Below are 17,445 nucleotides of genomic sequence, written 5' to 3' on the forward strand. Positions count from 1 at the left end.
CAACAAATAGTAATTGGAAGGCTGGGAGCAAGATCACCTGCTTCTGAGGTGGCTCTCAATTCAAAACACAGAACTTGAGAAAAAGCATTAGAATACAATTTTATGTATCCCTTCTTTCATTTATGTATTTATTTGTTCAACAAATATTTGTCTGAATGAACTACATGCTAAGCAGTGTCAGATACCAAGGACACCGTGGTGCATATGGCAAGATCTCAAGCTCTGTGTTGTCCATGGGGCTTCCATTGTAGTGGAGGAAGTAGACACTATTTTTATTGTAATTAAGTGCTATGAAGAAGAAGCATATTAAAGGGGTTTTATTGTAATTAAGTGCTATGAAGAAGAAGCATATTGAAGAGAGGTGACTGGGCATCCCACTGACTTGGCTCCTCTGTTCAACATGTCCAAAATTGAACTCATCCTTTTACCTCTAAAGTCTTTGTGAATTTTCTAACTTGGTTGATGCCCCATTTTTCACTCTAGTCACCCAGGTTGGAAAGCGGGGATTCATCTTTGCCTTCTTTCTTATCCCACACATTCAATCAATCCTGAAGTTGTACCATTTATCTCTGTAGTATTTTTTTTTTTTTTCACTGCATCAATTTCTGGCCCTCATCTGTGTCTGGTTTAGTGCAGCACTCACTAACTGCCTAACTGGCATCCCTGCTTCTAGTCTGGACTTCTTCAGATCCATCAACCATGAACCATTAGTATGATGTCTTACGCACTGAAAATGAAAATCTGCTTAACTCTGTCCTTGGTGCTTTCCTGCTTAAAGTACCTAACTGCTTTGTGTGTCATTGCAATTTCTTTGTAATCTGGACCCTGCCTACCTCTGTAGCTTCACTTTTGTCACTCCCTGCTCACGTTTTACACCGCAGCAATAATGAATGTTTGCATTTCCCCACCTGTACCACATGGCTTTTCTCTCTTTCTTTTTGAGACAGAGTCTTGCTCTGTTGGCCAGGCTGGAGTGCAGTGGTGTGATCTTGGCTCACCACAGCCTCTGCCTCCCGGGTTCAAGAGATTCTCCTGCCTCAGCCTCCTGAGTAGCTTAGATTACAGGTGTGCACCACCATGCCCAGCTAACTTGTGTGTTTTTAATAGAGACGGGGTTTCACTATGTTGGCCAGGCTGTCTCGAACTCCTGACCTCAAGTGATCCACCTGCCTCGGCCTCCCAAAGTGTTGGGATTACAGACGTGAGCCACCACGCCTAGCCCACACTGCTTCTCATGTATTTCCTTTTATCATGGTATCCCTTTGCCATTTATTTCCCCTGACCCCACATTGCCTGAATAGTGGTTGCTTATCTCTTCAGACTAGGCTCATTGTTTCTTCCATGCACTCGCCCTGTTAGACTGGCTTAGGAAGCCCACCTCAGTGCTCCCCTGTTACAGTTTGTCTTGTTTTTACCACATTGTTTTATAATGTTCTGTATTTGTATACATGGTTCTCATTAAATTGTGGAGTCCTTAAGGGCAGAAGTGAGTTTTACAGATCTTCATCTTCATCTTTCTGATGATGCACGTAGAGGGCATTCAGTGAATGCTTGTTCAATTAGTGACCTTAAAAGTCTTGAAAAAGGCCGGGCGTGGTGGCTCACGCCTGTAATCCCAGCACTTTGGGAGGCCGAGGTGGGTGGATCACGAGGTCAGGAGATCAAGACCATCCTGGCTAACACGGTGAAACCCCATCTCTACTAAAAATACAAAAAAATTGGCCGGGCGTGGTGGCGGGTACCTGTAGTCCCTGCTACTCAGGAGGCTGAGGCAGGAGAATGACGTGAACCCAGGAGGTGGAGCTTGCAGTGAGCCGAGATTGCGCCACTGCACTCCAGCCTGGGCGACAGAGTGAGACTCTGTCTCGAAAAAAAAAAAAAAAAAAAAAAAGGCTTGAAAAAAAATTGAGATCTCAAATGAAAAAACAGACAAACAAAACTTGAAAGTAATTTATTATGAAAAGTAAAACATTAGTCACCGTCAGCGCTTGTTCATGAAACTCTTAATTCATGGACAATGTCAAGCATAGACCACGGTTCAAATTACTAGGACTGTATTAGTGAAATTTTACTCAAAACGATCAAACGTTTTGGAGGTGTTTTTGGTGGGGAGGGGAATGGAGGTAGTAGAAATACCATGTTACCAAGCCAGTTTTCTTTTTCTCTTCATCATGGTCCCTTGGGGAGGAAAACAGCATCTTTTCAGATAGGCTCCTCTACTCTTGCGTTTGGTGTCCTCCATGCTGTGGTGTCCAAGGCCCTTTTCTCTCACTGTGCCAGTTCTTCCTGGGCAATTTTATCCTCTTCTTGGTTTAAATGCTTGTGACTCTCATATCTCTGTCTTGAGCATCAGTCTTGTATGTCCACCTACCTATTGGATGGGTCTGTTTGCAAATCCTAAAAAAAGGCATGTCAAACTCAACCTATCCCAAGCAGGAGTTGTTATTTCTCACTCATGTCTGTTAGCTTCCCTCCTATGTCCCTGTCTCAACGAAGGACACTGTTGTCCACTGAGTTGTGGAGACCAGAATTCTCAGTGTCATTTTTCACTCCTCGAGCTCTTCATTCCCTGCATCCTGAGGGTTCTGTCATCTACATATAGGTCAGATTCATCCACTTTGCTCCGTGTCCACTGCCACTCTCTTATTCTAGGCCACCATTATGTCTGCTTCTCTAGGTTTCTCCCTTTAAATCATTTTCCAGGCTGTAATAAGAGTGATGTTTCTAAACCATGCTAATGTCATTCCCCTATGTAAAAAGCTTTTAAGTGTTTAGTTGGTAGGGATAATCTTTGAGATTTTTTAAACATGGCCTACAAGGTGGTTGCCACTATATTATGTTCAGCTTCTTTCAACTTTTTTTCCCTTAAATGTGCGTTCTTGTTTTCTAGCCTTCGCCAACCAGTTTTTCATTACGGAATACTCTGTCCCACCCCTCTTCATCTGGTTAACTGTTCATTATCATTCAACTGTTGGTTTAGATATTATATCCTCCAGGGTCCTTGCCTGTCATTCTAATTTATTTTGCCCTAGAATCTTGTACTGCTGATATGTCATAGCATTTTGCTATATTGTAATTGCTTGACTCTCCCATGGGATTTTAAGTTGTGTGAGGGCCAGGACTGTCTGTGTCTTGTCAGCAATGCAACTCCAGTGCCTAACATGGATCATGGAACATGGCACAATGTCAGTACTTTCTGTTGAATGAATGACTTATTTAGCGTTTTAGCCATTTATTGTTATTGTTTATCCCTTTGAAATTCATTTCCTAGAAAAAAGCTCACGTTCTGATTTGTGGATGAGTTTATAGTAGAACTTCAGTTCAAAAGAGTTCCTTCACGTTAAGGAGAAAGAGATAGCTAATAAGAAAATAGGCTTAGCAGGATTAGTTTATGAAACAGCTATTTTGTCCTAGTCTCATATGTCTGTGCACCTGTTGGAAATTGTTATTGAGAATTCCTATTTCAAGATATTAGCTGTTCAGTTTTGTCTAATATGTACTTTATTTCCTCATATATAAAAATGGAATATTTATGTTTGTTAAGAGCTTGGAGTCTGAAGTAAGAGTTCAGTATGTCTACATCCTAGCTACGGTTTTTACTTGTTCTCTGAACTTGGCCAAGATACAAAACTTTTCTGAGCCTCAGTTTCTACCTTTGTAAAATGAGGGTATTGATAGTACCTCATGCCTATAGTGATGGTGTGAGGATTCAAGGAAATAATGGATGCAAAGCTTTTAGTGCAGTGCCTGGAACATACAAAGAACTCCGTAAGTTGTCTGTGATCTTTCTAATTTTTAAATGATTTCAGTATCTCAGTTGAAAGGGAAGGCTGTGTAAAACTATCAGTTAGAAACTGATATAAGGTTATAGTTTACAACTATAAGGTTGTAAAACTACCAGTTAGAAAATTCAGTGTATCAAAGCAACCAATTCCTTGAGTTTCTAGTTAAGTAAAATATAAATAAAATTTTCCCCATGAGTTATACTTTGTTAATGTTTTTACCAAGAATACCAATTTCCAACTTTGAATGCAAGATAGAATCATTTCTGAATAAGTGTCCTCCAAGAGTGAGAGGTGTATTTTGAATGTGGCTGTTATTTTTCTAGTTAAAACAGGAATATAGAGTGCAGGAAAATTAGCTTTCTGTTCTCTACAAATGTTGCTTTTATCTTCTTCAGTAGTTTAAGGAACTTTAAAATTAGTATCTTAATAAAATAGATTGTATCTTGGTAGAAAATATGAGTGCACATACCAAAAATGGTGTGTGTGTGTGTGTGTGTGTGTGTGTGTGTGTATAGCCCCTTTTAGCCTCTTTGTGGAAATGTAGTATCCTGAATTTCCTACTCATCTGCTTGTTTTTCTTTGCTGGTTGAGTTCAAAAATTTTTTCCTTTATTGAAATTTTACTAAAGTCTGTGGTACTTGCATACCTAGCACAAGTGCCAGATTTCAGTCCAGTGTGTCTTCAGATTTGCTTCATTTCACATCATCGAATATGGGATGGGACTTCAGGGTAGGACCAGTCTTCTACGTACCTTCTATTTAAAGAGATCAGAGGTTGGACACAGTGGGTCAAGCCTGTAATCCCATCACACTTTGGGAGGCTGCGGTGGGAGGATCACTTGAGGCCGAGAGTTTAAGACCTGTCTGGGCAAGGAAGCAAGACCCCGTTTCTATAAAAAAATAGAAATTAGCCAGGCACAGTAGCATGTGCCTGTAGTCATAGCTACTTGAGAGGCTGAGACAGGATTGCTTGACCCCAGGAGTTTGAGGCTGCAGTGAGCTGTGATCATGTTACTACTGTACTCTAGCCTGAATGACAGAGTGAGACCCATCTCTTTTAAAAAAAGTTAAAAAAAAAAAAAAAGAGATCAGAAATGTTATATATCCCTTAGTCAGATACTTACTTTTGTTTTATGGTAAATAACTTATGTTTGTGGTTAGTGACTACAAAGAAAGTAAATGTAATGTTCAGTCTTTCCTTGAAATGTACTTTGAATTAAAAATCTGTATTTCTAGTACAAATATGAGTTAAGATAGAATGTTAAAAAGTAAAAGCCAGTGAAATCCTGTATAGTAAGTTCTTTCAATGTTTTTTCCTAGAGCTGACTTTTTTGAAGACGAGGCGATTGAACAGATTTTGAAGTATAATCCTTGGTGGACTGACAAATATTCAAAAATGACGGCCTTTTTGGAAAAGAGTCAGGAGCAAGAAAATCATGCTACATTAGGTAAGAAACTCAAATTCGGCTAATTTGTTTCATTTTAAAATCTCATGGTGTACCACGTTTACTGCCTTCCATATTATTAAGCATATAGTTGTAATTGCCTTATAATGTTAAAATATGAGTTTGAATTGCTAATTTTGGAAATGACTTCTTTGCCCCTGACTGGAAAATGCCACTAAATAATTAGGCTTATTTGTGTTGGAAAATTCTTTTGAAGTATATTTTCCTTTAGACTCATTGGAGTTCTTTTACAATTAATTATTTTTTAAAACCTAAATTTAGGGATATTATCACACAGGACATTTGTAGTTTCTCAATAACCTGCTTAAGACGTATGAACATTCTTCTTTGGTAAGGACATCTGAGTATTAGTAAGGGGGGCGGGGGGAAGACCCAGGTGGGAAAAGACCTAGATGGACATGTTATTACCAGCTTCTCTAAGTGCAGTGTAGCATTGATATATTAAGACTATACATTAGAAATATAACATTTGCAGACAGATCAAGAAGAGAGCACCCATGTTTTCTGTCACACTGATTTGGCTTTTATTTACATATTAAAAATAAAATTTCAATGTTTAAATGGAAAGAATACACATATATGTACATTCTGAAGAGTATTAAATGGAATATAGACTCTTCCCACCCCAAGTTCTTCTTCCCAGAAGTAATCACTATTAGCAATTTTGGGGATATTTTAAAAATATATATTCCCACATCTAAACAGTTGCTTTAAGAAATGTCTACACATAGACTCACGTATACCCGGTTCGTACCTTGTTTTCAATTTGTAGTGTGTGTTGCACATCTTCCATATTAGTATGTAGAGATCTACCTGAAGCTTTTCATGATTACATAGTATCCTGTTGGATATTTTTTTCATGATTGATGGATATTTGGGCTGTTTACTACTGGTGGACATTTGGGTGACTTCCTGTTTTCTGCAGTTGCGAATAATATATATAGTGGCCTTCTTTGACCATTCATTCTGAAGTAGCTACAGGGTCTCTAATGCATCATAGTTTTTTATTTTCTGCATATCAATGCAATAGCCTGTTATCTGCTATTTTTTCAGTGTCTAGTATAGTGCCTGTTATATAAAGGTACTCAGTAAATATCTATAAATATTGTAATAAATGTTTTTATGGTTAAGTTTTATTAAAGTTTAGGTGAGTTCTACCAGATCAAAAAATTGCTGCTATAATATTTTAGAAAATAGAGGATTAACTTTATTGCATAACAGAAGCTCATTATAGTGACTCTTGTTATAGATTTATTGTCATTTTCAACAAATCCTGACTTTTATATTTGAGTTTAAGCAGCTTTCAGAAACTTCTCACATTATGTATATATAGACAAATTTTCAGGTATAGGATTGCTAACACAATATAGATAGTTAATTGTACGTGCTAGGTAGATCTGGTCATGAAGTTTGAACAAACTTAAATCATCAAGTGTATCAACTGGTTTGAGTCAGTTTCCCTAATTTTAGCACAATATTTTAATGAGGTGGTGTGGGAGAAAACTGATGGTTACATAGTTGAGTTTTCTGTCCACCAGGGTGAGCTAGTTGCCCTAAAAATCAAGAGAAGGCGTTCCCTTTGATTTAAATTCTAACTTGCTCTACTTTGATAAACTGTAGCTTGTTCTCAGTCCAGTTTTCTGTGTCAGCAATGCTCTTAGTCTTCTCTGTGTAATTTTAGCAGGAGATCAAGCCACTCAGTCCTTTTAACCACCTGCCCTCCTGACCCTGCATCTGACCTATGGCTGATAGCCAGGCTGGTGCATCAGGAACAGTCATAGTCTGCAAAGCCATTATGGTGATTCATTCTAAAAACCACCTTTAAAAATAGCAAGGACATGTGATATAAGGTAGAAGAACTTGAGCTTTGTGTCGAACAGAGTGTCTTTTCTAATAATACCAAGTATAAGATATAAACTAAATGTAGGCTTGGGGTTGGACTTCTTGTTCCACCACATGCTCGCGATATGATCTTGCACCTTTGGGTTGCTGTGGAAATGCTGTACCTACCTCAGAGTTGTCCTGAGATTGAATGAAACGATGTATTTAAAATCCTGTAAATGTTAGAAATTATTATCGTAGAGTAAAATCAGTCACAGGAGAGCCAGGAGTTGGATGGTTTCTCTGTGAAATTACAATTTTTATACATTTAGAAAGCTTTAAGGGAAAGTTGCTTGTTAACAAGATTTCTCTCTCATTTAAAAAATTCTGGTTCAAATATTTGGGGCACTCAGAATTGGAGGAATAAATTGAAGTGTGTTGAGCCAGGATAAAATATGGGGGAAAAGAAATAAACCAAGAAATAAACATCACAGTTTTCTGCTTACCTATGGTGCATGCTGCTGTACCTTTTCTCCTCTTCCTCTTTGTTCTTTGCCTCTCTGGCCTTCTTCCTCTTTGTGTCATAGCGTGGGCTGTTGTCTGTTTAACACCTCCTCATCAGGTGTCGCCAGGCAGATACAACAGTGCAGGTGAGGGGTGTACCTTTGATTCATTCTGTATCATAAAATATTAACCTAGATTGCTTTGAATTCCAGATAAGCCTTAGGTGGTGAACTTTGCTCCCTCTTTTTCTCCCTTGGTTGTAATTCTTGTCATTTTCATCACAGCCCTGAGTTACAACAGGGAGACTTTTCTCCAGCTTTGTAGTGATCCAGATTTTCCTCCCCAAAGGCTTGTAAATGGAAGTGTTAAACGCTGTGCTTCCCCTGAGCTCTGATTTCATGAGGATGAACTCACCGCATTTCCCATGTTGTCTTTCAGTGGTTAATCTGAAGCTCCAGAGTCTTGGCACGTTATTGCTTGTTATGACACCACATAACATTTATAGTCAATGAACTTCCTAGCAGGGACATCCTGTTTGGCACCAGTGAGCCCTTCAGTGTTTGTAGAGATAACTGTCAGTGTCAACTTTGAAAGTTGTAGCACTGCAGAGCTACCCATTTAGGCTGAAGGTTTGAATGCAGCACAATTTTTTCTGGTTCCCTTGATCTGGTTCCAGTGAATGTACGATGTAATAGACAGATGTGCGTTACTCTGAGAGCATTGAGATCCTTTGTGATTTAATTGTTGACCCAGATAAGAGGGATGTTTGGGAGGGGGATTTAGAGAGGAAGGGAGGATTTAAAAGTAACAAAATTAGAAAATATTTGGAAGAGAAAAGTGACTACCTTGCAGACATCTTTCATTTTGATAGTCCCTTTGCAGCCTTCAGACATATTGGTGGGATTTTTGATGTTGGGAGGTGGTCCTCAGCCATTTGCTTCAATGCTAGGGCACCAGTTTCCTCCTCAAATGTATTGAGAGTTCAGCTGACTTTTGTTTCACTGGAGATTATTTTTAAAAGTATAATTAGCCAAAACATTGTGAACTATATAGCAAAGCTGCTTTGTAGTTTAGCTAAGTCATACAAATGCTTGACAAATGTTACTCATGGTGGCAATCATCCAAGCATTGTTGGCACTGCATCTGTAGTTATTTCCAGTACTGCTGCTAGGTTAGACTTGATTGTGTGCAAACTTCCCCCAAGTTCCCCTTTGGGTGATATGATTTACAGCTCTAGTAAAAAAGGCCTTAGGGAGCTCAGACTTTTGGTTTCTCTAGTGATTTCCTGGTTTGTTGTTATTGTTATTTATCATCTCTGATCTCTTTGCTTGAATTTCAGAATGTAAATGCATTTGTGTATTATTAATGAAATAGGCCACAGTGGAACTTATAAATGCTCAGTAAAAGGTGGAAGTGTTTTAGGGAAAGTCTAGCAGCTCCTAGTATCCAAGAATTCAGAAGAATAATTCAAGTAGGTTTTTCTTCTGTGCACAGTTATTGAAAATGACTAATGTAGAAACACTTACATGTGGATAATGTAACGTCAGAACCTACATTGCCTAGGTCAACTTTTATAAATGGTTAAACATCGATAGGTATGATTACTTAAAAATGAAGGCAGAAATATGTAGAGAGTTGACATGTTGCTAAATAGTTTCTGGGCATGCTTACTTTGTGATTGAGAATTATGTGGGAACAGGGGTCTTTATTAGTCAACTAGGATATAAAGACTTTTCTCTAGTCAGATATCACGAACACCTGGCATTTTCCCATTAGCTAAATTAATGAACATCTCAAAAACCATACCTAAGGGAATACTGTCTCTAACCTTCTTGCTAAATACAAGGAGTCATAAAATATTTTGTCAGGTATGCTTTCTTCCTGCAGTGAGTATATTCCTTCATGCCGTTTCCTTAAATCAAATTGCTTAAAATGAACTGAGAGCTTTTATTTAAATTAAGGAATCTTCAGATGTGTCCTCCAATGAGGCAATCAACACTCAGTTTATCTGTCTTATTAATTAAATCCAGTAAATTTTAAATTAAATACAGTTGACCCTTGAACAAAACATGTTTGAAATGCGTAGGTCTGCTTATATGGGGATTTTCTTTTGCCTCTGCCACCCCTGAGATAGCAAAACCAACCCTTCCTCTTCCTCTTTTTCCTCAGCCTACTCAATATGAAGACCAGGATGAGGACCTTTATTTATGGTGCTGTACCTCCACTTAATGGATAATAAATTTAATCTTAAAGAGACTTCATGTACAATTCAAGGATTGGGGAAACCTTAACTAAAGCTATAAATCCAGAATCTTGTCTTAAAAAAAAAATGGACATATTTGACTACATGAAAAATAAATGTTTCAGTGGCAAAAGGTACCATAAACAAAGTCAGTAGAGATATGGTAGCTTTGGAAAGATGATTAGGGTTTGTATCTATAATATACAGGATTCTTAATTTGACAAGACAAGCCATCCAATAGAAAAAAACTGGACAAAACACATTCGAATGGGTCACTCATAAGAGTGCAAATCCAGATTGCCTACAAACCGAGGAACTAGTGCTTAAAGTTGAGCAGTTGGAGAAATACTAAGTGAAATAACAATGATAAGTCACTGTTTCAGTTTTCTCTTGCTGCGTAACAAATTATCACAAGCTTCACACAGTGTACGTTCATGATCTCAGTTTCCGTGAGTCAGAAGTTGGGCCAGGCTTAGCTGGGTCCACTGTGTAAGGTCTTGCAAGGCTGTACCCAAAGATATCCATCTTATTTTTTTTTAAAAACAGATGTTGGAGGCTGTGTTCTTTCCTGGAGCTCAAGGTCTTCTTCCAATCTCACATGATTGTTGGCAGAATTTAGTTCCTTGCAGATACAGAACTGAGGCCCCTACTTTGTTGCTGGCTGTTAGTTGGGGGCCACTCTTAGATCTTAGAGGCCTCTACAGGTCCCTGCCACATAGCCTCTCACAGACTCTCTCACTTCACCATGTGACATCTTATTTCTTCAAAACTAGCAGGCGAGTCCCTGGCTTTGGTCTGCTAATAATGGAATGTAATCATGGAAATGACTGTCCCATTGCTTTGGCCGTATTCTGTTGTACAGAAGCAAGTCACAAGCTCCATCCCCACATACTGATATGACTCATTGGAGGTCATCTTAGAATTCTGCCTACTATACTCAATTTATTAACCTGGAAATGATTGTAAAAAAGCTATTACATTTCTTGCCAGGGGGAGGTGGGAGGTATGTGTAGGAAGAGGAACTTCTATTCATGACTGTGGGAAAGGAGAGTTATTGTAGCCTTTAAGTAAAGTATCTTTCTAAAACAGATACTTTTTAACCCAGTCAATCCAGTCTCGAGAGTCTACTTTATGGAGATAAAACCTCTAATATCCAAGGACATAGGATAAGGATATTTATTGCAGCATTATTAGCAGTGGCAGAAAACTAGAAGCAAAGTGAGTGCCCATCAGTAGGGGGAGTGGTTGGATAGAGCATGGTACGTTTTGGAATATTATACTCCTTTACAAAAATTAGTTACACACTAATTTTTTGACTTTTAGGGACTTGCCAGAGGTATTATTGAGTGAGAAGGGCTAGATGGAGAAAAATGACCTCGTTATTTGGGTTGAGGGAGGGCGTAGGAAGTATAAACTCCCTAGTAGGTATGCTTGTGTGTCTGTATATGATTACACGTCTGTAGAGAAAACTATGGAATGATATATACTAGATTTTCAGTGTGTGAGAGGCCGTTGACGAATATTCAGGTGGAGTGAGGGTGCCAAGCAAAAGAAGAAAAGGAAAAAGGAACTGTGTTGTAAAGAAACAGTCTCTTCCCACAATTCTAATGTATGTGATGTGGTCATATGTAAAACTTGATTTATATGGTAAACAATATGAGATTTTAATGGATTAATTTGAATTGAAATTTAATCTAATTTAATTTAATTTAAATTTAACAATTTTAATTGATTAATATCTGGGAATATTCCTATTTCTTGGTATAGAACTTTCAAAATGGATAATTAATATTTTCAGTGTGTTTTATTTAGCACTTTCTGTTGTCAAAATGTATTATCTTAATTTTAAAGTCAGTAACTGGCATTCAGATGCTTTAAGTACAGAACAGTGTAGCAAAAAAGGGAGGGTCAGGAATTAAGGAATAGGTATTATTTAGAAAAATCTACTTTATTCAGCCCTATTAGGATTTGAGCAGACTCATAGCTCTTACTAAAACTATGAAGTCTACTTAAGTTATTTATATATCCATAGTTAAGTAGAAAGAACTTTTATTTCAGTTTCTATAATCAAAGTTCTAATTTTGACAAATCTTCCACATTGGGGGTTTTACAAAACTGAATGAAACATCTAATTTTTAAATGCGTTTTCTTCTAGTGTCTTTTTCTGAAGAAGAGAAATATCAGCTACGAAAATTTGTCAATAAATCTTATCTGCTGGACAAGAGAGCCTGTCGTCAAGTGTACTACAGTTTGATTGATATCCTTCTGGCATATTGCTATGAAACCCGTGTCACTGAAGGAGAGAAGAATGTAAGTGCGTGTATGTGTGCATGTTGCCATAGATGACTGTGCTGAGTAAACTGCATTAAAGCATCAGTCTTTCTTGTCTAGAGTAGAACTGGTGGTGATTAGTTATTCAGGGGATGCCCCCAGCAGAGTTGCATGTGTGTGGTGGTGGTGGTGGGTACCCACACGCAATCATACATTGCTTAGTTGGTCTTTTTCACTTTTCCCTTGGCATTAGTCTCTGCAAAAATAGCAGAGTAGGGAAGTTTAAGGGAGTGAAACTGAGAGTAGAGAGGAAGGCTACTCTGAGCTCTCATCTCTTTTAGGCCAGAGAAGTGCTCTGTCACATGACACTTCACATTGGCAAGGGGGTAAACTGCCATACCCATTTATATTCTTTCTCTCAGCCAGAAGTCAGCAGATGCAAAATATGGCATTTTACCAAATAAAGAAATCTTAGTATTTACCTGCAAGTGTCCCTCAATTCATAGAGTACATGTACTCTGAAAAATTATATGTAAATCAGATTTTTAAAAACCTGAATTGTATCTTTTTTTGCTGTTTAAAGGGATCATATTATAAAAGTAAATCCTTTTGTAAATTATTTCTTAATCTATTAAAAAATAATATAGACTTTGCTGTATCTCTTCTTAAACCATATTTGATTTTGTAAATGAAGAGCTAAACTTCCTTTTCACCTGTACCATTGATTGTATATTTAAAAAGGCTGGAAACCAAAAAAAACAGCCTTTCTAGTTGGTGTGGCCCTGCAGCTGTTTATAATTGTCCTTGCTCAAAAGGTTATTTTTGATCTGAACATAGCTTTCCTTTTTTGAATTACACAAATAATTCACATATAAAGGAAAATATACACATGAAGAAAATAATTAAGATTTCCTGTAATTTTAGTCATCAGAAATATAACCGCTGTTACATGGCGATGCATCTATTTCCAGTCTTCTTTCAGTGTGCACGTGTGTCTATATTGTGTGTATTTACCTTAGGTCCTAACGTATATACTATTTAACTTGCTTTTTTCACTTGACATTATAGCACTAGGATGGTATTAGAGTTAGAATTTTCTATGTACCAATTTTTTTTGTTGTCATGATTCTGAAAATTTATAGGGTGACTCTTGACGTTTGTGTCTGACTCCAAGATGACTATTAATTGAGTGTGTTAAGGGCATAATATATCTGAAAATACTTTTGGTTTTCACTCATCTTTTAAAGATACTGTAATTGGAGAAAATGTTTTCTTTGACCAAAAAATGCTTCATAGTAAATCTTGAAAAGATGAGTGTTTAGGTATATTTGAAAAAATTTACCATTTTTTGTTCTTGTATTTGTGTATTTGAAATCATGAAGTCTTACAACTTGAGACCTTCTCTAGAATGTACTTATTCTCACCAGCATTCTCTGAAAGATCAAATTTTCTAGCAGCTTCTTAAGTGCCACGGGTAATACTTCAACATTATCTTTGATTCCTTTGATAGATTATTTATGGATTGTTTGGGAGGCATGTAACTTAGTGGAAAAAGGACAGAAATTGAGCAGGGATTACTTTGCTTTAACTTTTAGTTTCAAAACCCCTGGTTATTTGCTCTTGTGTTCTCGTACTCTTATCAGTAGAAAAGTTTTATTTTCAAAAATCCCAAGGAAAGTAAACAGAAACTTCCCACTGATAGTCTCTGCATCAGCAAAATAATTATTTCTCTATAGTTGTGAACACTTCTTAGTTCTCGTATGTCACTGATCCTCAGACACTGGTTGAATAAATGGATTTGTTTGGTCTATTTAAATGACTTTACCTCTAATGTGATGGTACTCTTTTCTCCAAAACAAATAAAGGTTGAATCTGCATGGAATATCAGGAAACTAAGTCCAACACTATGCTGGTTTGAGGTATGATTTCCAGTTGCAATTGTTTAGAGTTTGTTGTTCAGGAAGTTATTTTTGTTGTTTTTACATCATTTGGGGTAATTCAAGCAATTCCTTGAATTTTTAAAAGTAGAAGCTCTGTTGTACAAGTTTGTTTTCCATCTTTTTAATAAAATTCTGATAATGAACCAGGTAGAGTATTTTGGAAGCTGGAGGAGGGAAACACACTTTGGAGAGAGGATGGAGACATGGTTTGTTGGGAAAGAATGTGGGGGCAGAGTGAGAGGTGTGTTTGTAAGTTGGCATGTATTGGCGCTTGAAACTCAAAGATGGAAGCAAACCTAGGTGATAAGTGACCGTCAGGGTCTATGCTAAGAAACACACACACACACACACACACACACACACACGAAAAATAATGTTTTTTATATGATTTTTTATATATATGTGTATATGTAAAAAAAACTTCACCTATTCTCAACATGTCTGTGAGGTAAGTATTGCAGGTTTTACAGGTGAGGAAACTTAGATCATATAGCTTAAATCTCTTAGGTCGTACAATTCAAATAATAGTCTGGTTACATTTGATAACTTAGTATAGTAATAATTGTTTCTGTTTTCTGAAAAATAGTTGTGCAGGTCTCACCAAAAATACCGAAGATAATATCTTTAAATTTGTGAGTTTTTAACAAACTTGTGCATCGAAACAGTAATTAAGAGCAGAAACTTTAAAAAAGTATCAAGATTATATCATCAGTTAAAACAACCAGTATTTTTTAAGTTGTAAAATCAAGGTTGTTTCATTGACGTCACTTTGTTGAAATAATAGGTAAGATGTAAACAGGAACTGAAACACTTACTTCATATACAATCTTACTACTCCAAAAATGATTCAAGGACCAACAACCTGACCAGCAGCTTCAGCTGGGAGCTCATTAGAAAGACAGAATTTCAGTCCCACCTCACACTCACTGAATCAGAACCAGAATTTGTAGCAAGATCTCTAGAGAGTTTGTATGCATATTGAAGACGAAAAGTGCTGCTCTCTAGGCTTCATTGGAGTTCCTCATGTTGCCATGATCAGCATATAATAGAGGAATTGGTTTCTGTGTTAGCATTTATTAATATGTTGAAAGTAGTTGGTGACTGGATCATTTTGTAGTATAGTTATTAAAAATCTACATGAAAATTCACCTATTTATGATTTTTAAGTTCCTAATTCTCTTTAAATTATGTCAAATACTAAGTGTTCTTAATCAGATTTCTCATAGTTTTAAGGATTAATGTACATGTAAATTATCTTTCTCCCTTGGTTTTAATTTTAAGTTTTACGTATGGTTTACATTTTTTATACTTTGTTTATCAAAAAAGAATTTTGTGGAAATTTTCTGTTGTCTAGTGTTTTTAGTAAGTTTTGAATTGCTAATGTTATCAGTTTGATACCATTCAAGATGAAACACCTTTTTTCCTAGAAATCAGTTTGATAAGCAAAAGCAAATTATTCAAGTAAATGTCTTGTATTACCCATGTCCAGTGCAAAAAAAAAAAAAAGAAAAAGAGGAGAGGAAACTGAACATACTTTACTAAAGAGTTCTATGTATTTTTTTTTTTTTTTTTTTTTGAGGCGGAGTCTTGCTCTGTCACCCAGGCTAGAGTGCAGTGGCGCGATCTTGGCTCACTGCAAGCTCCGCCTCCTGGGTTCACGCCATTCTCCTGCCTCATCCTCCTGAGTAGCTGGGACTACAGGCACCCGCCACCACGCCCAGCTAATTTTGTATTTTTAGTAGAGACGGGGTTTCACCGTGTTAGCCAGGATGATCTTAATCTCCTGGCCTTGTGATCTGCCCGTCGGCCTCCCGAAGTGCTGCGATTACAGGCGTGAGCCACTGCGCCCGGCCTTTTTTTTTTTTTTTTTTGAGATGGAGTCTTACTCTATTGTCCAGGCTGGAGTGCAGTAGCGCAATCTTGACTCACTGCAGCCTCTGCCTCCCAGGTTCGAGCTATTCTCTGCTTCACCCTCCTGAGTAGCTGGGATTATAGGTGCCTGTCACCACACCTGGCTAATTTTTGTATTTTTAGTAGAGACGGGGTTTCGCCATGTTGGCCAGGCAGGTCTTGAACTCCTGACCTCAGCTGATCCACCCACCTGGAGTCCCAAAGTGCTTTACAGGCATGAGCCACTGCTCCCGGTGAGTTCTACATTTTTTATCTGTCCCATCTTGAATAGCCTTAGCTGACAAAAACATGAAATGTAAATTATATTAAAATGTCCTTTATGTGCATCTGTATTTTGTTAATGCCATGTGTTTTAGATTCTTATTTGTAATCTTTAGGACTTTATTTAAAAGCTTTCTTGTGATATTTGTGATGTATTGATAGTGTGAGAAATTACAAAAACTAAGATTCTGTTATATTGTAAAGTATACAAAAAGAATCTTATTTCATGGTTTTATGTTTCTCTTCTACTTGGCTTCACAATGATCTGAACTTACAGCTTTTAAATGAGGAAAGCTTCCTATTTCATTGTGTACTTTTGTTTGTGTAACATTTTGTGGAAATGACTGCTTATTAAAATGACACTTCACAGACTTGGACTAACGTTCATGATATCATGGTGTCTTTTGGAAGAAGGGTGTTGTGTTACCCACTCTATCGCCATTTCAAGCTGGTGATGAAGGCCTACAGGGACACTATAAAGATATTGCAACTGGGTAAGATATTATTGTACTTGCAAATTTGGGAGGGAAAAAGTTGTAAGTTTTTAGTCTGTGAAGATATAATAATGATTTTTGCTTTTTTCTGTATATAAATAAGTTATGAAAAGTGAATCCAACCACTTTTAAAGTATAAAATTCCTGTGTATAAGATATATGTAGATAAGTAATTGCATAGAGGCATAATAAAAACTCTTTCCCGAGAGGAGTAAGGAAGGTAAACAGTGAAGGCACACATAGTATTGCAAACCATTTTACATTATAATAGCTTGCATCATTCAGTATTTCTTGGCTGCCTATAATCTTCTAGGCTCTATGGTGGGACTGTCGATCTAATAATAAAGAAGGCAGAAAAGTTCCCTGCTCTGTTGAAGTTTACAGTTTTGTCAGACAGATGATGAGTAAGTAAGCAATTCCAAAGAGAGAGTGAAAAGTACTCTGCTGGGAGAAGTCCAGGGATCGTTTAGAAGGGGACATGTAACCTAGATTTGGCATGTCAAGAAAGATTTTCCAACAAAAAGCTCAGCTACTCTGAGCACTTTTGACTTGCTAAATTCAACCTGAAAAGACAAACACTTGTTAGCTTTAAGGATGTGGAAAATTCTGGGCTCTGAAACAAATTCCAAGGTGCCCATAATATCATCATTAGAATAAGTATATAATTTCAAAGATAATGACTTTGAAGGGGGCAACATCCATTTGTATGTATTAGTTCTGGCACATTTATTTAAAAGTCACTTTTAGTACT

At 37.2% G+C, this 17,445-nt stretch overlaps 1 protein-coding gene across 2 annotated transcripts in view; it reads left to right on the forward strand.

Annotated features, from left to right (window-relative positions):
* The window catches only part of SHQ1 (SHQ1, H/ACA ribonucleoprotein assembly factor), a 103,761-nt gene that overhangs the window by 19,008 nt on the left and 67,308 nt on the right, over positions 1–17,445 (forward strand). The window contains exons 6-9 of one of the 2 annotated variants that reach the window (XM_003780325.5): positions 5,105–5,232; positions 11,973–12,127; positions 13,954–14,007; positions 16,571–16,694. In XM_003780325.5, the coding sequence (XP_003780373.3) occupies positions 5,105–5,232; positions 11,973–12,127; positions 13,954–14,007; positions 16,571–16,694 (461 nt within the window). The remainder of the gene's footprint in view (positions 1–5,104; positions 5,233–11,972; positions 12,128–13,953; positions 14,008–16,570; positions 16,695–17,445) is intronic. The other variant, XM_054551887.2, reaches the window with a different exon arrangement.

The sequence above is a fragment of the Pongo abelii genome, chromosome 2, assembly GCF_028885655.2.
Source record: "Pongo abelii isolate AG06213 chromosome 2, NHGRI_mPonAbe1-v2.0_pri, whole genome shotgun sequence".
Taxonomy (NCBI): Eukaryota; Metazoa; Chordata; class Mammalia; order Primates; family Hominidae; genus Pongo; species Pongo abelii.